Source organism: Gymnoscopelus braueri (genome assembly GCF_963280865.1).
Source record: "Gymnoscopelus braueri genome assembly, chromosome: 11".
In the NCBI taxonomy this organism is placed as follows: Eukaryota; Metazoa; Chordata; class Actinopteri; order Myctophiformes; family Myctophidae; genus Gymnoscopelus; species Gymnoscopelus braueri.
The window spans coordinates 36,947,973-36,970,327 of NC_137613.1; the positions used below are offsets into that span (position 1 = coordinate 36,947,973).

The 22,355-nt window shown below is 42.7% G+C and overlaps 1 protein-coding gene across 1 annotated transcript in view; it reads right to left on the reverse strand.

Annotated features, from left to right (window-relative positions):
• dync1i1a (dynein cytoplasmic 1 intermediate chain 1a) overlaps nucleotides 1–22,355 on the reverse strand; it is a 92,865-nt gene that overhangs the window by 23,927 nt on the left and 46,583 nt on the right. The window contains exons 12-15 of the mRNA XM_080442956.1: nucleotides 7,021–7,167; nucleotides 4,257–4,370; nucleotides 3,201–3,334; nucleotides 2,232–2,376 (exon numbers count right to left, since the gene is read on the reverse strand). Coding sequence (XP_080299082.1) covers nucleotides 2,232–2,376; nucleotides 3,201–3,334; nucleotides 4,257–4,370; nucleotides 7,021–7,167 — 540 coding nt within the window. The remainder of the gene's footprint in view (nucleotides 1–2,231; nucleotides 2,377–3,200; nucleotides 3,335–4,256; nucleotides 4,371–7,020; nucleotides 7,168–22,355) is intronic.

Sequence of the window (22,355 nt, forward strand, 5' to 3'; positions counted from 1 at the left end):
AAATCCCGAAAAAATAACAGACCCTACTGATGAAAATCCAAGAAATGTTTTAGTATCTGTCACAAGACACTACGCACATGACTTATGGACCGGGTCGCATGCAAATTATGACTTCAAATTCATCATAGTTCCTTTACTGTCTGCCTACAAACTGTAACCGTATCTCGAAGAATGTCCAAGAAATTATGCAACATGCATTATGCATAATCTCCCCAACACCGAATATTTTCCTCTTTGATTCGGCCTGTGTTTGCAGTTTGACGCCTCGCTTGCGCTGATCGCTCCGTCCTTCAAGGTTAGCATCACTTAGCGTAATGCTTTGTTCTTCTCAAACTGCCTTTTAACTCTCCCTTTCTCTCTCTCCCTCCCTCCCACAACCTCTCCTTTGCATCCCTCCCTCCGTGACTCCCTTCCTTCTTTCCTTTCCAGACCCTCTTTCAGTGAATCCTGGCCAACAGAACATCTGACTGGACACAGAATCGTAAACATGCGACCGCTGTGGAGCCATACTCATCCCTCACACTGTCCAACTCAGCGGTCGGCTTTCTTAACCACTTAAGCCCTATTTCATACTCTCGTCGCATTGCGACATGCTGTGATCTTGCAGATCTGCTATTTTTCCTTTTTTGTAATATATATACGGCATAATTTCTTTTTATTTTTCTCCTGTAACGACCTGCCCAAAACAGGGACGGCAGGTTTAATGTGGTTAAGGCTGTCAGTCCTCCTTCTCCCGAGTCTCATATTCAGCTAAACAGCATTCTGAATCACGTTCCAACCACTGACAGATTGGAAATGTCACCAAACATTTTGTGTGATCATGCAAGAGGGCCAATGGACACGCTCTGCTGACTGTGGGCCTGAAAATGCAGAAGAAAAAAGGCCAAAAGATAAGATTTTATGAACTCAACTGTGGGCCTACAGTTTTACTAATCTGCTGGAAAAGTAAATAAATAAGTAAATAAAAGTAAAATATAGCTTGATGTATCAAACTTTAAAGCAGTACAGCTGACATATCCCACACTACAAAGCCTTAACCACACCAGCTGAGAGCACAGCCTTACTGAGACTTAATGTGGCCTCCATGACAAGGCATATTGGAGCTTGTGTGAGACAACACGATTGTAAAAAAAAGAAGAAAAAAAACTGAAAAGAAAAAAAAGTTTTTAAGTTGTTTGCAAACAAAAGTACACCCAAGTACTGGAATATGTGAACATAACTTCAGACATTTCGCAGGCACGAGGAGCATAAACAACCATGTTTTTTGATAGAAACATCTGCAGAGTTTTGCATGCATTTTGTCATTGAAACCACACAACAACAGGCCTTTAAAGTCGAGGCCACATACTCTATTCTTTCAACAGATAAAGTGACTGTGTCACTGAAAAATTCCCCCAAATGGAACCGGTAACATTAGCTCAGACCAGCGCATAAATGCCAAGAAAGGATGGGGCTGTTAACACAAGTCAAACAAGCACTCAAAATAAAGTGTGCTTTTGACTCGGGGAGCAAAATGAAACGCAGAGTTAAGCTGTTAAGTCATTTAACAGACAGGCACTTGTCTGGCAGCTTGGTGTCCTTGACTGCTCAATACTGTGACAGCAGGTCCACTCTTATTTCCCTCTACACCAAATCTCTTCGCCAACAATGGCCTATATGATATAACCTCAAAACGCCAGAATAGGGATGCTATGGTTCAAGTGGTTAGTGGGAAATTACTTTTTTTCTATCACCCAGCAGATGGCTGCCCAGATGGCTCAGATGAGCGCAGGCAGGGGGAGCTGTTAGAGGCTAAGTGTCTTGCTCAGGTACACTTTGACATGTAGACTGGGCGAGCCGAGGGTCAAACTGGTGAGCTTCTGATTCCCAGATGGCCTCTCTTCTGATAAGGCAACACCTGTTGCTTTTATACTATTACTACACTACTCACACACACAGTAATTACAAGTCTTATTTCAAACCTCAAACACACTCACACTCTCTCTCACACTCTCACACTCTCACACACGCACGCACGCACGCACGCACGCACGCACGCACGCACGCACGCACGCACGCACGCACGCACGCACACACACACACACACACACACACACACACACACACACACACACACACACACACACACACACACACACACACACACACACACACACACACACACACACACACACACACACACACACACACACACACACACACACAGACAGACAGTACATTCTACTGCCTACCTTGGTGCTCCAGAGTTTGACTGTCCAGTCAAAGGACGAGGTGATGAAGAGATGGGAGAAGTCGACAGTGCCCACAGCGTTGTGGCAGCTGATGCCCGTCACTGGCCCCTGGTGACCCTCAAACATCTCACAGATACCTGCCTTACTGAGGAGGGACACCACAAGCTACATTATAGTTTTTCTTATTTATTTATTTTTTATTTAATGTGTATAAAACATTTTGAATAATATAAAAAGAAAATCTAAACAAAGGCATACAAAAGGACTTTCCTCAACAGGTGTGAGTTAACAAGTGCTTTGGAAGTAGCTATCCTCAGCTAGCTTGGCAGAGTGTTTTAGCACTCAGACATCAGGGTTTGGGTCACTTTCAGTTATTATCTCCACCAGGCCGGCGTGGCCGAGACTATGATTTCGCCCCTGTCCGTCCGTCCGTTCGTCCATGTGTATCTGTGTGTCCGTCCATCTGTGTACAGCTAATCTCGGGCACCATTGGCCCAGAGCAGAACCTCTGCCCCAAATGTTAACATCTGCCTGTTATAGCGCCACCAGGAGGCTGATTTTTGCAAAACTATTTTTTTTAATATTACATCACGCGAATCGGTACACATTATCTCTATAGTCATGTGATCAAGACGGATCTGTCCGATTTTTCATATTCCATCCTTATTGGCTAAGATTGACTTCTACTACCTGGCCTGACGGAGACCACTATTAAAGAAAAGGAAAGCAGATTCAAGGTCAATTATATTTTTATTATAGCCTTGTTTCTCTAGCAGGATGAGAAGATTTATGATTCAGAAAAGCCTGAGAAAGGCAATGAGAGAGCCAGAGTCACCAATCACGGAGACACTCTTACAGTATGTTATGTGCTTATACAGTAAAATCGTCAGTATTTATTTATGAAAATGTTGACGTTGCGAAACAATGATGTCATTGAGCATGAGTGTGTGTGTGTGAGTCTCCACCTACCTGCCATGTCTGGAGGCTGTGTACACGGTACCCTCCTCACTCCCTACTACATAATTGTTCACGTCTCCAGTGGGGAAGGCCATGGCTGTCACTGCTACTGGTTTGGATTTGTTGTACACCAATTCCATGCTCTCCTACACACACGCGCATGCACGCACACACACACACGCACACGCACGCGCATACACAAACAACACACATACACAGGCATGCATGTGCAAACAAACAGAAACATTGAAACAACTGGGGGAGCACACACAAAGCTTTACAGATGAATTCAATTGGCACTAATATCTCACCACCCTGACACAGCGCATTCACATCATCACTGGCAGCTTGTTTGTAAACGATTTATACATTTTAAGAAAGACATAGACCATGTAGTTGCTAAATCTTGATTTCACACCTACAACTGCTACTTTCAAACTCTGTTTCACTACTTTCATACAGTTGTCTGTTCCTGTGGTGTTGAGTGTTTATGTCTGCTAGTCCACGCCTACTTCAGAGCACAGCGCGCTTCAGTTTGGCTTCCGCTCTGTCTCGCCACACAGCACTTTTTTTGCTGGCTCCACCTTCTGCCGCGGTGGGAAAAGTGGTGGTCGCTCCTCCTCTCCATATTCAATGCATTGAACCTTGCCACTTTCTCAGAACGCTGCAGTGAAATACTGTACCGCTGCTGGTGTGAATTTGGCCTAAGATTGGTGTACACAGTACTGCATATTGTTGCTGTCAGGCAGAAACCGTGTATGTCCATATTTAAACTTGGGTTAGGGTTACTGGTTCATCATACTGTACAAGAGTGTCACACAAGTAGTGAAAATAGCAGATTTACAATACAACGCATTGTGATTTTGTAGATCTGCTATTTTTACTTTTATATCATTTTTTAAATAGTAATAAAAAAGGAACGGTTTTGGACATACAAGGTTTCCACCTGCGTGATTCATTTCTAATAAATTTAACTAATGATTTAAAAATATCTGGTGTGGTTCTACATTGGGAATGAATACCTGGATGCACTATACAGTAGAATCCTCAGTTCTAATTTAATTTTACCTGTGGTTGGGAGAGCATGTCCAGACTCCAGGAGCACATCCTGCCATCCGTGGACACCGTGATCAGATTGTTTGCGTTCTGGGTTCCTACGACATTCACACAGTACACCGGGTGCTACACACGTGCACGCACGTGTACACACACACACACACACACACACACACACACACACACACACACACACACACACACACACACACACACACACACACACACACACACACACACACACACACACACACACACACACACACACACACACAGTAGTTATTCTGTCTGATCAGTTACAATAAATAAACTTCGGGGTATAATGACTTTCAGTTTGATAGAAATGAGTCATTTCCCATCATTACTTCCATCCTTGTACCATTTGACTTGTGTCAAAAAGTCATCTGACAACATGACGAAAAAATTCAACCAACAGTTTCGCCAAGCTTGCAGTCATTTCTGGAGCCCGACTGATGCCAGATTTTTGGGTCCAACGCAAGCCCTATTTTTGGAGAGTCCACGATTACCGATGCTTTGACCGATATTTTGTCAATAGCAACAATTTTTAGAATGTTTTATTTTTTTTACTTTGGTTTGATTTAAGTCTCTATTTGAGAACATTGAATTTATAAGCATAAAATGAATAGAAAAAGAATAAACAATAACATTTTGAAAGAAAATATTAAAAAAATAAAGACATAAACTTTATTTTATTTAACCACTTATGCCCTATTAAAAAAATATCATAAATAGCTACAAGCTAACAGCACGTCATGTTGCGACTCATTGTGAGCTTGTAGATCTATTTTTAAATAAATAAACCTTACCGCCTATAATGACATGCCCAAAATAGGGACAACAGGTTGAAAGTGGTTACGGTTGAATAATTGCCTATACCGATGTTGTCAAAAAAGTCAAATAATGGCTCATATATCGGCAAGACTAACATATCGGTCAGGCTCTAGTCCTTTGGACAAATGCCGGTGTGGCCTGCGCTGGACCCTTCAAACGGGCCTACGGGACATGGGCTGCTGTGCAAATCCACAGGAGTGTGTGAAACCATTATGTCATTACTGGGCTGTAATTGATTTGTGTACCGGGACCCCACAAAGGCTCCATTCAGCTCGCTAGCTGCGAGCTGGCTGGATTGCGCGGCTGGCTGGCCGTCTGATTGGCTGACTGCATGGGCCAGAGAGGAGACTAGAGAAAACCTCTCATTACTGGAGGCCACCGCCACTTTAAACCTACAGCATGGATGGCATGTAGTGTGTGTGTGTGTGTGTGTGTGTGTGTGTGTGTGTGTGTGTGTGTGTGTGTGTGTGTGTGTGTGTGTGTGTGTGTGTGTGTGTGTGTGTGTGTGTGTGTGCGTGCGTGCGTGTGTGTGTGTGTGTGCATGTGTGCGTGTGTGTGTGTGTGTAAAAGAGGGAGTGTGTGACCGGAATGTGGTGTGTATGTACGTACAGTATGTGGAGGGAGTGCATACGTGTGCACTTGAAGAGCTATGTTGATACCTCCCACCACCACTACACACACACACACGCACACGCACACGCACACGCACACACACACACACACACACACACACACACACACACACACTCCAAGTTCTAAAGATTTTGCTATATTGGCCAGTAATTTGTTGAGGGTCAGCGAGTTCACTGGAGCAATTGAACTCACAGTTGAGTCGCCCCTGAAGTTATGTCTAGAATTTGACTTGCTCCGGTCAAGTTGTGCGTGCATGTGCATGTGCATGTGTATGTGTGTGTGTGTGTGTGTGTGTGTGTGTGTGTGTGTGTGTGTGTGTGTGTGTGTGTGTGTGTGTGTGTGTGTGTGTGTGTGTGTGTGTGTGTGTGTGTGTGTGTGTCTGGCGTATATGAGAACCATCAGGCCTTTGGTCTTCCAGTTTCATGGATATATATGGTACATGTCCCTGTTTGCATGGCTCCCATGCAATTATCACATGAACGCTAAATTGCTATCTTACGGTATATGTTAAGCTTACATGCATATGCCTTATATAGAAATATAATGCGCACATCTCTAAGGGGCAACAAACAAATACACAAATTACTTTTAAATTACATGTATTGTATGGGTCCTGTATGAACTTGGGTCTTACCATGCTAGGACAAAAGGGAACAGAGTGCATGAAACTGAGTTCAACCCTCTCAATGGTCTCCGTGGGAAAGTGACAATTATCTATTTTTCTTGTCATTCCCATTCAGTTTATTCAATATATTTTCTGTTTCTGTTTTGTTATGTTTCTTTGTTCCCATTTAGGCTTGTTTCCTGCAACTAGGGAAGCACCACAGAATCCTATTAAATAAAATCTATTCACAGTATGCACTACTGAATCAATTGAAATAAAATCATACTGAACTTGAAAACATCAAATCTCAGAGTGAAAAGGAAAATCAGTCCTTTGGAATCTGTATAAAATAACATGCAATACAAAAACTATCTCTGTGTTGTATTGGACATACAGTAATATGTTGTATCTGAGCGTTATTAACCCTTATAGGGCGGGAACCCCTATTTGTATCTATAGCTTTCAAGACGGGAACCACATTTGGGGTTCTTGTTGCTATGTACAGTATATAGCAACATACATTTTTTGTATTTGAGGCACTTTTGTTGTTCAATGAAATATAAATGAGCCTTTATAGGGTGTTCTATTGTTACTTATGTTGAGGTGTTGAACAGCTTTGCATGGAGTTGCAGAGCTTCAGGGTATGTTGTTGTTGTTGTTATTATGACTTTTATGGCCCAGTCTTACTGTGTGTGCAGCAGCAGACAGTGGGGTCCTCTGGACGGGGGTCCTGCGGTGACTGCGGTTGTCCCACAGGACGATCTGTCCCGAGTACGTCCCCCCCACCACCAGGTTGGGATGGAACCTGGCAAAGCCCACGGACACCACAGGAGACTGAGGAAAGACAGAGGAATGACAGACAGAGACAGAGACAGAGTGGAGAGGGACAGAAAAATAGAAGTCACCCCATGGGAGAAAAGTGAGAAAAGTAAGTGAGAGATTACACAAGGGAAAATAGGTATGGTAAAGTTTCAGCTAAATCCTGAGTGCTCATTTAACCCATTAAGACCGGGATCGCTTCTGTGTGTCATTTTTAGATTTCTTTGACTATTAAAACATAGCAGATATACGAGCTTATAGCGCGACACCGAGTGCCACGCTACAAGCTTGTAGATCTGCTATGAACATTTGTGTAAATCTTTGAATATATATTCTTTAAAGCGAACATTTGTGAAATATGTTGTTCCAGGGACCTCCAGAAACAAAGATTTGAGTCAAAAAAGTTCCCTAAATTTTTTTATATATATTATAATATATTTGCACAATGTTCAAGATTTTTCAAAAATAACAGATCTACAAGCTCGTAGAGCGGCACTCGGTGCCGCTCTACGAGCTTGTATATCTGCTATTTTTGAATAGCCAAAGTATAAAAAATGTATAAAGTGGTAACACAGATGCGTTCCCGGTTCCCGAGTTAAATTAAAACATAATAAGGATTGAGATAAAGCTTGACGGAAAGTCAAGAGGACTGAGAACAGACACGGAAAGGTGAGGATGTTTCTCCTCGAGAAGACGTAACGCCAGGCATTGAGAGAGGAGCATTTTATCACCCGAATAAAAAGAAGAGAGATACAGTAGAATACACTAGAATGGAATATACCAAAGAAAACCCCCCCATCTGTGCCTCATATTTGCATGAGTGTTTCTGATGCAGATTGTGAAACAGATACGAGGAGTGATTGTAAATGCTAGACGGAGCATGAGAGAGAGAGAGAGAGAGAGAGAGAGAGAGAGAGAGAGAGAGAGAGAGAGAGAGAGAGAGAGAGATGGAGAGAGAGGGAGGGAGAGAGGAAGAGAGTAAGGGAGAAAGAGAGGGAGAGAGAGGGGAGAGAGAAGGAGAGAGATGTTTCAGTGATCAAGGCATCGTGATGGGTGGCGGAGGTGGAAGAGAGATAGATGGAGGGAGAGATGATGAGTTTGGCTATGATGAGGGTCCGCCTAGTATGGTGGGGGGGCTGATGCTGGGGTGGGGGGGGGCTGACAAAGAGGGGAATTGTAGTTCTTTTCACCACCACCCGGTTCACATTACAGCATCAAAACCCCAGCAGCCACTGGAGCGCTCAGTGTAGCCCCCGTCATGACAAGCGCACCCTTGAACCCCCCCCCACCCCCCGGCCCCCAGCTACCCCGACCCCATGTTTATTGAGTTTTGGTTCCACTTCGGTGCTCGTCCCGTACGGCCCGGATGGTGTGGAGGTGCACACAGTGGCTATAGCCTCCCCTGACCCAAAGCCACCGTGATGAAGTCCCTGATATGGAGACCACTATGAAAAATATCCAAGAGCTTGAGAGTCATGGAGAACACTGAAATATCCATAACTCCAGTCCGTCGGTCCGTCCGTCCGTTCGTTCGTCCGTTCGTCCGTCCATTCATTCATTCATCTGTCCATCCAGCTATCCATCTATCCATCCATCCATCCATCCATCCATCCGTCCGTCCGTCCGTCCATCCGTCCGTCCATCCATCCGTCCCTTCCTCTGTCCGTCCAGCCATCCGTCACATTGTAAACAGCAGATTTACTCATAATTTGTCTCAGTGGGGAATAATAAGGGTCAGCCATAGCACCTGTCCTTGTTTAAATTCACAGGAAGACCCTACTTAATCTGAGGCAATCTGTATGTCTTTATGAATAGAATGTTTGTTTTCTTTTCTCGCTTTCGCTCTCCCTCTCTCTCTTGCTCTCCTCTTCTCCCACACCACACCATGTGCTCAACAGCCAAGGGGGGGGGGGGGTACTGGAAAACAAACCAGAGTGAAGGAAAAGACCACGTGCTTTTCTCTCTTTCTCTCTCTCTTTCGTTTCTTCTGTGGAGTCATGGCTTCCAGAGCAGCGGCGTGGAGGAGTCGCCTCAGAAGCGAGGACTCAAAATAAACCCGACTTCAGTAAGGAAAACAAAAGTCCCTCGTCTGCCGTCAAAGAGGAACTCTCTGGGTTTATTTAGACGGCTGGAAACAGACGGATCTGGGTTTGAGTTTGAAACACATTAGCACACACTGTTTGATGGTCCAACCACGAATATGTGGATTTGTGTGGCTTACGGCAAGTCGTAAGGCCCAAGTAGCTGGAATTCAGTATGGAATAAACAGTATGGGTTTAAGGTAAAATACAGTGAAAGTACCGTACAGGGTCACCTACGATTTGACCACATAATGTCTAATGTCCAACCATGTCAGATGAATCTAGAGATCCTTTATACAGTACCTATTTCTGACTCTACAGTGACCTCAACCCTTAACTCTTTAACTGCCAGAGTATATACACAATCTACCCCCTTCCCTGCTAGAGAAAATACATTGCAAAAATAGGTAAAATGTGAATTTTGTCTCCGTTTATTTTTTAACATTGAAGTGAATGGAGCAGAAAATCTTCGCATCGCGTTATCTCCTGCTTCCTTTGTGATAAACGAAAAATTAAAAAAGCCAAAAAAAAAAAAAAGATGCCTACTGTAAGTGCTGGTACTACTGGCACTATGTGCTAAAACTATAGTTTTTTTATGTTACAGCCATGATGAAATGTATTCCATTCCAGATGATAATTGCCGTTTCAGTATACTAAACCTGACCACACCTGAAACGTACTGCTCAGTGCTTTGAACTGGAACATGTCAAATATGTCCCTGTCCCCACAGTTCTAGTTTAACTTTGAATGCAGCCACTTTATCTGCCAATTTAAATACAGTAGGCCAGCGATCTCCCCTGGATAGCCACCTGACCTCAGTGTATAATATAAGAAAAAGCACTTGAAACCTGCGTCCATTTCAGCACAAAGCTGCTCAGACAGACATCAGTTAAGGCTGTGTGCTTTGATGCGGTTGATGATTTTTATGTACAGTAATTCAATACGCTGTTCAGGTGACATTTTTCGTCTAGCCAGCATTTCTCTATGGATGACATAATCATAATTTCCCGTACCATTAATTCATCACATGCACCTCCGGCTGAGTGAAGACTTGGAAATTATTATGAATCTCACTTTCTAGCTGCTATCTTTGGTCATTGTACCTGTCATACTGTAATTATATGAGTGACACGCACAGACAGCAACGAAATGTGAAAATTGCATGGCATGTCAGAGAATTACATCTCTCTACATGTCTATTGCCTGCATATTGAAAGGTGCAAATGTTGTAGTATTCTGTAACGAGTTTGTTAAAGGGGCACTTCGCCAACTTTGAACCCAAATCCTGTCTTTATGAAGTTGAGGACATGATTATGCAGTGTTTCTTGTGTGTTTCTGTGTTTTGCTGTATTTTCAATTGGAACTCTCCCTTTCGCATGCAATCCGTGACATATGAAAGGGGATCTCAGTCCTTTCCGGACTATACTACTACACACCATATTTCATGTAGTTCCAATCAAGAGGGAACGTTTTGCAAGTCTACTGGTCTTAGATACGTATTTTACCCCTGAACGTGCTGATCAAATAATGTGGCTGATTGTCTTGATTTCATTGGTGAAAAATTGGCTAAACAATGAACATACAGATCAAAACAAAATACCCTTATTACATTTAAATTACCATTATATATAACAATATATAACATATATAACAAGGTTATATATAACAATATATGCTGGCGGAATTAGGCCTGTGGTACTACCTCTTTAACTATTGTTAGGACTGTGTAAGATAGTGTAAGATAGGTAGGCTATTGAGAGCTAAGGAAAACACAACAAGGTGTCCTGACAGTAAAGTGTTAGGACATGAACCACATGTACAGTGGCATCATGCCCATTGACACTGAGAGGGCACGTACTCCCACCCCCGTAAATTGTGCCACCTCAGAATTCTGGGTTGCATAACGGCCATGCGCATGGCTACAAAATGCCCTCATCGGTTCGATTCCCGACCGGCCAGACCATTTTCTGTATGTGTTATACCCTACTCTCTCTTTCCACATTAGAAATGCCCCAAAGAATAACTTAGGAAACACAACACAACGTGAACATGAACATGCATTTACAGTATTCTGAGATCATTTTATATCTAATATTTTGACTTTCTGTAGTTTCCCTCCATATTCTCCCTCACTGTCTCTCATTTAACCTGTCTCCCCCCGACTGGGGGTGATTGTAACCATAAGGCCTCTCCATAAAAAACAGTTTATGTTTGTTCTGATTTGAGTTTGATGTTAAATTGGAACAACGTGGCATAGAGCGGCATCCCTCTAATATCTATCAGGTACACTATGATTAATATTTGTATCTTCAAATTCCACACAGAGATCTCCATGTGTTCTTTCCAATAAAGTCAAGGACATCCCTGCACTGAATATTTGGAGACACACACATGCAGCCTACAATACAAAGTCCAGAAACACCAGCACATGTAAACACACAAATCCATATGCGTGCACGTGTGCACACACACAAACAAACAAAATACGTCTGTTTTCCCTCTCTTTCCCTTCCTTTCTTGAGCTACTTATCACTGAAAATAAATGTACATGTCCCACATGAGTAAAGACAGGCACAAGCCAGAATCAAAAAAGAGACCACTTCTATTCCCTCCATATGTTAGCTTAACTGCTAAGCCCTATCAGTGTCCTCATCTTAAGATGAAAACTCCTTTGACTAAACACAGAATACATTCTTTTAAAAAAAGAAAGGAAAAGTAGTTTAGAGACCATCATTACGCGCATATACTGTCAGGCTCACTGAAAGAGCTACCGAAAATGTGCCCGCCCTCAGCCTGTGACAGAGCGCTTTGAGGAGCCTGCCAACGGGCCTTTCGGACTTGGCATAAAAGCCGCTCCGCCAAATGTCTCTAATCATATGTCACATCAACACATATGGCTTTGAGTTATATGCTATTTGAGTGTACTGCATGTCATTAGCCACTGAAATAAGATCAATTTGTCCCGTGAGGGAGTTTATGACTTAAGCCCAGGGGGAATTGGTTGACATTATGGAGCTGGCTCCCCAGCAGGACGTCATGTTGGATGAAATTAATGATTGGGTTGAGTCTTGATCGTTTCATTTCATGTGTTGAATTGAGTGTGTATGCAACACAAGCTGAGCACATCCTGGTACAGCTCTGTATTTACACAGAGATGGATGCTGGGTGATTCTATTTTAGCTGTAGACTTTCTAGTCTTTCTTTTAAATCTGTATGCCTGTCCATGTTTCCCATGGTGGCAACTTTGCATTAGCTAAATCTGCGAGCTGAATTCATTCTAAAATGCTTCAACATGACTGGCATAACATTGTTCCAGGTAAGTATTTGATCTCTAATGTTTTTATTAGAAGTGACTAGAATACTTTCCAAGATTAAAGTAGGAGTTCTGGTGCAACTTCAACCACCAGTGAGAAGCATGAAATTAAAAGATGAGAGAAAAATGTCAGCAACACTTGCAGCAGAAAAACAATTCTATTTAGAAACTGGTGCATTTTGGCCTGGATGACCCCGATGAAGGCCATAGGCCAAAATGTGTCCGTTTCTAAATAAAGGAAGGTGTTGTTCTTTTTATATCTACAATACTGCCAGTGTTCCTGAAATGATTGTCCTCTAGAATACTTTCCAAGACAGAGAAAGGAAATATTTGTTGAAATAGTCATTCGCTCAATGCTCTCCAGTGTACTTAGTCTTTAGTTGTACTTTAGTGCCAGGTCAAAAGTGCCAGATCGGTCTGAACCTCAAACACCTCAAAAAAGGAATCTTTGAACTTGCCAACACACTTTAATTTCAGTTCCAAACGTTACATATCTGATGCGTCTGGTTCTCATCTTGTGAACAGCATGGGTCGGACACCTGCTTGGCTGTCTCATTCAAGGCAGAGCGATGTAGAGGATGAGAGGATGTAGAGAATGACAGCTCAGGGGGAACAACACAGCAGAAAGAGTCACTGTTCTACAACAGGCTTCTGAAACGACATGTGGACGTGTCATATAGGCGGAGATGGTCATAATACAGTAGAACTAAAGGTAAAAAAAAGAAAAGAAAGAAACGGTGGGTTTAATTTCGGTCCTGAGGCAAGGATTGTGTGTGTGTGTGTGTGTGTGTGTGTGTGTGTGTGTGTGTGTGTGTGTGTGTGTGTGTGTGTGTGTGTGTGTGTGTGTGTGTGTGTGTGAGTGTGTGTGTGTGTGAGTGTGTGTGTGTGTGTGTGTGTGTGTGTGTGTGTGTGTGTGCGAAAGAGAGGAGAGAGGGGGGAGGGGGAGTGTGTACAATGTATAAATATGTGGCTATGTATATTTTGTTTTGTATGTTGGAACACCTCATTGCATGTATGTGTGATTAATTGATAGAGAGAAAAAGAGTGAGAAAGAATTAGATAGAGACAAAGAGGGAGAGAGAGAGAGAGAGAGAGAGAGAGAGAGAGAGAGAGAGAGAGAGAGAGAGAGAGAGAGAGAAATAAAGAGACACATGCAGACAGTATCACCTACCATCTTATCCTTCAGAAGCTCAAAAGGCTAAGTGCCTGTGGCAGCAGCTATTATACTAATGGGAAGTGTTGTGTGGAGGGATAACACACACATGCTAGGCAGTGATGAAAGATGGCACCAAGTAAGGGATTAGAGAGGAGAAAAAGAACAATACAGAGAGAAAGAGGGAGAGAGAGAGAGAGAGAGAGAGAGAGAGAGAGAGAGAGAGAGAGAGAGAGAGAGAGAGAGAGAGAGAGAGAGAGAGAGAGAGAGAGAGAGAGAGAGAGAGAGAGAGAGAGAGAGAGAGAGAGAGAGAGAGAGAGAGAGACACAGACAGACAGACAGACAGACAGACAGACAGACAGACAGACAGACAGACAGACAGACAGACAGACAGACAGACAGACAAAGAGAGAGAGAGAGAGAGAGAGAGAGAGAGAGAGGGAGGGAGGGAGAGAGAGAGAGAAAGGAACACTCCTGTCTCTGTTGCCTTCTTCTCCCTCCCCTGGGTTCCTCCTAAAGTTGGTTTTGGGAAGACAGAGAGGCAGGGAGAGTGGAGCGTGGGGAGGGAGAGGGTGGAGGTGGTGGTAGTGGTGGTGGTGGTGTGACAGGGCATGACAGACAGTATACCCCCCCCCCCCCACCCCCACCCCCAAGCGGATCCCATGCTCGTCTCCCTCCCCGCTCACCGCACTCATCTGTTTTCCACTAGGCCTTATCAGGACCAGATGGGTCAAACCGTCCTCCCTTGGCATCCCTGCCTCTCATCCCTCCTTCGCCCCCGGCTTCACTCGTTTATGACACCCCGCGGATTTTGTCACTCCGCGGTCTCTGGCGCAGAGAGAGAAATACCAAACAGAGCCTCCATTTCACCACGCGAGGAGAGGCGAAGGGCTTGGTGGAGAGAAAGAATGAGCAGGAGGCTTGGCAGACGCATGCAGACCTTCCTCTCATTCACTTCACTCCTTCCTTCTCATTGTCTTGCTCACTTCACTGACACCCACTATTACTGGCAGTGACCTTACAGCCTGTGACGTGTTCTGAAGACTATTCTATTTGATTTGATTGTATAGTAGATCTAGTGAAATCTGGAGAAAACTTTCTATTTAAAAAGTACTGTACAGCATGTATGGCCTTTCCCTATACTCCACATACATGACACCACATAACAAAACCACCTATTGTCATGAACTGAATCACATCATGACAAAAGTGGGAGACGACACACAGAGGGTTAGCTTTAAATGTATTTATTGATAACTGAAAGAACCAAAAAGTTATACTTAAGTAGAATGGGGTGTGTATAGTCAGTGGTATCAGTAGTGTAGTGCATGTATGGATGTGTGAAAATGTAGTGTATGTGCAAAGTGCAGAACCAAGGTAGAACTAAACTCAAAAGGAACCAAAAGCAAACAATGTTTCCTGTGTAGGGGAGAGAGACAGAATGGCCCTGACCAGCCTGCTTAAATACTCCAGCAGGTGATTGGAGTCAGGTGTGCCTCGTCGTCTAGGCACACCCCTGCAGGCTGGTCCCCTCCTCCTACACAGAAACAGACAACCATTAGAACTCACAGCAACACTACACACAATAGGATGGGTCGTCACACCCCCCCCCATAAGATAGGAGACCAACCAGGTACTCCGTAACATTTAATTCAACTTTACAGTTCTCATTAATCATACGAATACCTGACCCATCCATCCACTCACCCCCTCAGTCACCTGTAAGAACAGTTTTAAGAGTGATGATGGGCAGCGTAAATAGATGGCTACAGGCACCAATATCAATTAACTGTACTTGGCAGTTTTACAAAAACACAGCCTTAGCTGACCAAATAAACCTTAAACTTCAGAATAACAGTAAGAGGTACCACAACTGCAGAACCTACTTGGTCTAAGGCAATCTTCCATGCGTGGTAAAGGGAACAAGTCAGGTTTTGTAACCCTGTTGACTTTCCTTAAGTCTGTGCAAGGTCGAAAAATGGAATCAGGCTTTTTAACCAAACGAGACACAGAGGCCCAACTGCCCTTTGAGGGTTCTGCCAAATTGTTATCCAGCATGTACCTAACCTCCTTATCCAGTTGGGCTCGTTTTGCCTCACCAATATCGTGCTCTATCAGCTGTGTCTGTGATGGTGTGTCTGCAAATAGCAACGGATAGCCATTAACCATCGAAACCCACTCCTTCCTTTTTGGCTCAGCCAACGGTCCAAGTACTTTGGGTAAAGCTTTTAATGCCTCAGCGTTGTTTACCCGCACTGGAATCCCATTCTCATCTGCCGGCCAATCTCCCCCTCCATTAACCTCCCCCGCCGAAGAACCGCCCACCGTGCCCGTGCACAATGAAGGCTCAACGTAAGGGACGTCACTGGAGCTTTGGGACGCCGACATTTGAGAACCGTATGGTTTCAACAGACTCACATGACACAGCCTAGCTTTTCCTTTAGGCCACACTTTATCCCCTGCCAAATCATTACCCAGGATTATGTCAACCCCTTCCACTGGTAATTCAGGACGCACTCCAACCACCACCTCCCCACTAACCAACCCGCAGACTATGGTCATTCTATGGAGCGGTACGGGAATGATCTGCATACCCATACCTCGCATCAACATGAAATCGCCTGTCTCTGAACCTGAGTAAAATGGCATTACGTCTTGACGAATAAAAGTATGTAACGCACCTGTATCTCTCAAGATGTTAACTCTTACTGCCTTCATACCAGGTAGTGCTACATAACCCTCCGAAATGAATGCTGAATACTCAGAGTCACACCCAGTGGAACACCTGATGTCCGAAACACTTTCCATCTTAACATTTAGCTGAGGTGAGGGAATGGCAGATGCAGCCAAAGCGGCCGGTCTGATTGGTGCACCACTTAACAGCTTCTCTCTAGCTTTAAGAGCAAAACAATCCTTTTTCCAGTGTCCGCTTTTATGGCAAAAATTACAAACATTAGACTCATCCTGTTTCCCTGAACCATCTTCAAACTCAGAAAACCTTGAATCCCCCAGCCCCTCAAAGCGTTTTCCTATATACACTGGACCACCGGTCTGATGCGTATAGACACCACCAACTACACTTTTGTGTATTAAACCGTATTCATCAGCCAAGATGGCTGCTTCTTGGGGTGTCTTAACTTTTCTCTCGGTTATGTATGTAGCAATATTAGCGGGTACACAGGTTTTTAATTGTTCCAGAGTTAGCAGATCACAAAGCTCTTTGAATGTTTTAACCTCTGACGCAACACACCATCTGTTAAACTGGACCAACATATCTCTTACAAATTCAACATACGTTTGCTGTTCATTTTTCCTCCAATTCCTAAAACGTTGTCGATAAGCTTCTGGTACTAATTCATATGCCCGCAACACTGTACTTTTAACAACTTCATATATTTTACTTTCTGTAATGGACAAAGAAGCATAGGCCTCCTGGGCCTTACCTGTGAAAACACATTGAAGTAGCAGAGTGCGCTCACCATCAGACCAGCCCCTGGCGTCTGCCACACGCTCAAACAGGGAAAAGAACAAATCTGGATCAGTCTCCGAAAACTTGGGAAGTAATTTCAAGTTAGATCCTACATTAAATTGCTTTGCTTCCTTAACACTCAACTTGAACTTCTCCTGCGCCAATTCCAACTTTAGCAATTCAGTCTTTTGTTTCATTTTTTCAATCTCTTTCTCATGTTCCAGTTTAATTTCAAGTAATTCCTTTTGTTGTTCAAAAGTTAACTGCCTAGAAAATGAAAAGGTTTTACCATCTTCCAGCTCGTCCTCCAATAGTACCTCCTCTGGTAACACGTCCTGTGTCACCAAGCTGTCCATCAGAAATACCTTGACCTTAAATTTTACCCGCTTGTCACGGATCTCAATTTTGTAGTGTTCTGCGATTTTTAACAGTTGTTCTTTTGTGCATCCATCTAGTAGCTCCACAGAGGGAGCCTTAATAAATTCCTCAACCAAACTCATTTTTTCTTAAAAAGAAAATTGTGCAAAGGTTTCAACAAAAGTGGAACAAGACCCCGGAGCCCAACTCCCCTATCTAACCTGCCTACCACAAACTGACTCACTCGCTCACCCCTAGTCTTCAGTGGCCCTCCTGAGTCCCCCATTCCGACAAGGCATCTCAGTGGTACCACTCCATCCCATCTTTTGTGGAACACAGTCTAAACCAAAAAAAAACAGAGATTCCCATATGGAGAACCACCGTTAAAATCTACCGGGAGTTGGAACCCCAAGGACTACACCACTCAACTCCAACAAAAACCTGCACTAAGAAAAAATGAGTTCCTTAATGCTCTCTCCCCCCCAACCAAAATACAAACTGTGTGTGTCTCCCAACCCAATTTGTTCAACTTAAGAACAAAACCCAACCAAAACCTAAATGACAAACTTAATTGTGTGATAGAAAACGCTTAAGTTTAATTATCACTAATTTAGGTTAAAAAGGGACGAGCCCCCATCTTGTCATGAACTGAATCACATCATGACAAAAGTGGGAGACGACACACAGAGGGTTAGCTTTAAATGTATTTATTGATAACTGAAAGAACCAAAAAGTTATACTTAAGTAGAATGGGGTGTGTATAGTCAGTGGTATCAGTAGTGTAGTGCATGTATGGATGTGTGAAAATGTAGTGTATGTGCAAAGTGCAGAACCAAGGTAGAACTAAACTCAAAAGGAACCAAAAGCAAACAATGTTTCCTGTGTAGGGGAGAGAGACAGAATGGCCCTGACCAGCCTGCTTAAATACTCCAGCAGGTGATTGGAGTCAGGTGTGCCTCGTCGTCTAGGCACACCCCTGCAGGCTGGTCCCCTCCTCCTACACAGAAACAGACAACCATTAGAACTCACAGCAACACTACACACAATAGGATGGGTCGTCACACTATGGCCACTAAAAAGTAATTGGTGTGACTTTTTCTTGAAGAAAAGTCACAATGATTTTTTTTAATGGAAACATTTGGAGAATGTCTTAGTTACACCAACACTGTTCTTGAAGCACTTTTCTTCTCATAATGTGAAGTATTTATAAAGTTCGCTATTTCCATTTGAACAAAGGAGGACTGTCATCACACTAGGACTTGCATACTGTTTAAGCATCCAGCCTGTATAGTGCGACAGTGCGTGCATCATTTACATTTCTGTCCCCACCTCACCTCCTTTTCTGCTGCTCCATAAATAGCCTCTCAGAAAATGCGACTGAACCTGTGCAAAACTGTTAAACATGTTGGTATTTCTCATATCACAATCGATTTCTGTCACTTTCTAAGCATTTTTGTTTTTTTTAGGTAATAGGAAGAATTTCTGGGTTGAAAACAACCGGTTCCCAGCCAAGGAATGCATTATGGGCAGGACAAAGTAACTACAGTTTAGCTGGTTTGCGAGAAGCAAGCACGGAAGCAAGTGCAGCAGGAGTGACAGCGGTAACACAACAGAGCAAACCCTGTTAAGGGATGCCAACACCTGCAGGCTTATTTTAACGAGTTGTGGATGTTAGGGGAAATAATGAAAACATAGAAATTTACTTCATAATTTAAAAGGATCCCTGGCTAATAAGCCAAATATGCCTTAATACATTATAATTGTCCTCTAAAACTCAAATGTAAAATTTAAAACACTCATTCATTCAGTCATTATTTTATTTATTTTAGAAATAGTTCATCTTTCACTCAATGGGGCAATGCCCGTCGCAAGTTGATGATGTCATTTGTCCATGTGTGGTCCAGCCCTATGGACTGTATGGAATGCATGTGAAAAAAAACCCAACTTAATACTTCCTAAGGTTAATATGAGCATCAAAGCAATATTTTAAATATGGTTTCCTTGCACATGCATTCCATAAATTCAATAAGGCTGGACCACACATGGACAAATGACATCATCAACTTGCGACGGGCATTGTCCCTCTTGAGTAAAAGATTAACTGTTTCTAAAAGAAAATATTAAAGGTGTTTTAAAAATATATATTTTAGTTATAGAGGGCAATTATAATGTATTAAGCTTATTAGCCAGGGATCCTTTTAATGAATCACTTGAGCCCCCAGCATCCCTATTCTAGGGGTAACATTCGCAGAAAATAGCAGATCTACAAGCTCCCAACGTGTCATAGTGCGCGTTGTGAGCGTTTAGATCTTCTATTTTCGGCAAAGAGATTTGGTGTAGAGTGAAAAAAGATCGTACCAACTACAGTTGCAACTCAGGTCAGTTTTACTAAGTATAGATAGTTTAAGTGGCTAACTTAATAAACTGCTGCGGATTAAAAAACGTCTCTGATAATCCCTCCTTTTCTAATGAACATTATGCCTATTTTTGGCTAGTCAGCCTACCTTACCCACTAAGCACTAGACACCAAGTACTGTATGTGTATAGCCAAGTTTAAGTCCCCACTGACTGATGATGATGATGATTTCAACTTAGTGCCCACAGTATACAGTATGCTTTAACACTCATATATAGTTTATTTTATGTTTATGGCTAAATAGTCAAACATTTTAAACTAGGCAGTAAAGACGTTACTGCATATTTAAACAAGGCATACGGTTATATTCAAAAATGTAGTATTATGACAATACTTTATCTAATCGTTTTTCATAAAGTAAAACCCAGAATCGGGCAACATTTTATACTTTTACAGAAGTTTCTGTATAAACTCTATACAGTCTAATTTCGGCATAGACGTCTGTAATGATTTTACGTCTTTACAATGGCTTATTAATTAGGGGTGGGACGATATGGGTACCTCACGATACGATATATATCACGATATTAGGCCCACGATAACAATATATATCACGATATTCGACGATATTCGATATATTGCGATATCACGATATTCAATATATATTGCAAGAAATTTCACCAACGATATATCACGATATCTGAAAATATCGATATATTGCGATATCACGATATATTGCATGAAATTTCACCAACAATATATCACGATAGTCCTTGTATTCAATTCATAAACACATAAAATAGCACCAAACAGTTCAAAATCATCATTACACAAATACAGAGTAGGAAAAACAACGTATCACAAACTTAACCCCCCCCCCCCCCACCCCCCCCCACCTTTTTTTTTTTTGTTTATATCGATATTTTTCGGCAGTATATCGATTAGTTATCGCGGGAGAAAGTATCGCGATATATCGCGATATCGATATATCGTCCCACCCCTATTATTAATATAATTGGATGCTGGGCTGTAGTGAACAGAGGGAATAAACAATTATAAAAATGTGGGCATTCGCTTCCATTATTTCAGCAACAAAGCATAACAGAAGAAATTGTCTTGTCACTTTTCCATCCAAACAGTGACAATTCTGGGCATTGCCACTGCACACATAGTAACTTAATATCAATAGCTAAAGATTGCACAGGGAGGCCATGCCAATATTTGATTCTATAGATTCTGTACTGTAACTTATTTTCTCATCTGTCCTGGCTTCTTTTTGTGGGTCCATAAAGATGAATATTTAAGAAACAGTCAATGAGAACTAAAACACAAAGAAGTATACATCGGTTGAACCACTTTGAGGGCAAGGCAAAGGGCAATTTTGATTGCTTAAAATGTCAGAATTTCAATTCGGAGCAAATATAGTCATTCTGAGTGATCACTGACCACATCATATAGTATAGGGAGCCATTTCTAGCCTGCCAGGAGTGGTCTCTAAAGGGTGATCTTGCTCCCATCACTGGGCCTCAAAGGTCACCGCATGGCTTGAGCATGACAATGTACAGTAAACCATATGCCAGAGCTGTCTCAAGACAGAAAATGTCAACCCCAATGGGTAGTTGAAATTCTCTAGCACTTAAAACTGCGTCCCACCCACAAAATGTTACAGCTAGCTATTTTAGCTTTTTTTTGGTGACTTGCACTTCCTGTTAACCTCATACTGTATATGCTATTTTTGTAGTTACACATATTTGTTTTAAGACGTTATTAAGAATTTCATTGACACATTATGTTTGCTTATTCAAAAAAAAACACATCATGTCAAATAAATACATTTCATTATGATTTATGATTTATTTAATCCCAAATAAAACAACTTCCCATTTGCGCAGCCAAAGTTTCATGAAATAATCTCAAGTTAAACAAAAATAAAGCTCTCTCAAATCTCTCTGCCTTTCTCCACCACAAGTAAAGAAGCTCCGTCTATCCAGCCCGTGTGTCACAAGGCAAACACAGACACACAGGGTCTCAACCACTCCCCTATCCAAGCATTTAGAGGATTTCTTCACTAAGCTTTATGAACACACTGTAATTTCACGTGGGCTCCTGTCCAGAACAGGCCTGTGAATAATGCCTGACTCGCTCTTTCTCTCTCTCTCTCTCTCCTCCCCTGTCAGGGCTTTGTGTGTTCCCTCTCTTACTCAACCTTTCTGGCACGGGCCAAAGACCTAGGGGAGAGGAGTGAGACTGCGAGATATTAATAAAAATATGACTGAGCCCGATGGGATATGACAGTAGCGGCATGGGGCGCGAGGAGGCGTGTGGTTTGGGGTTCGGCAGAGGTTCCGAGGGGGACGGGTCTTTTAATGTGGTGTGACTTTGCCCACTTGAGAGACTGGTGTGAAGTTACTGAATCGGGCCCTGGGGTTGGAGTGATGATGGGACCAAGTGAGCGCTGCTGGTAGGAGCCGTGA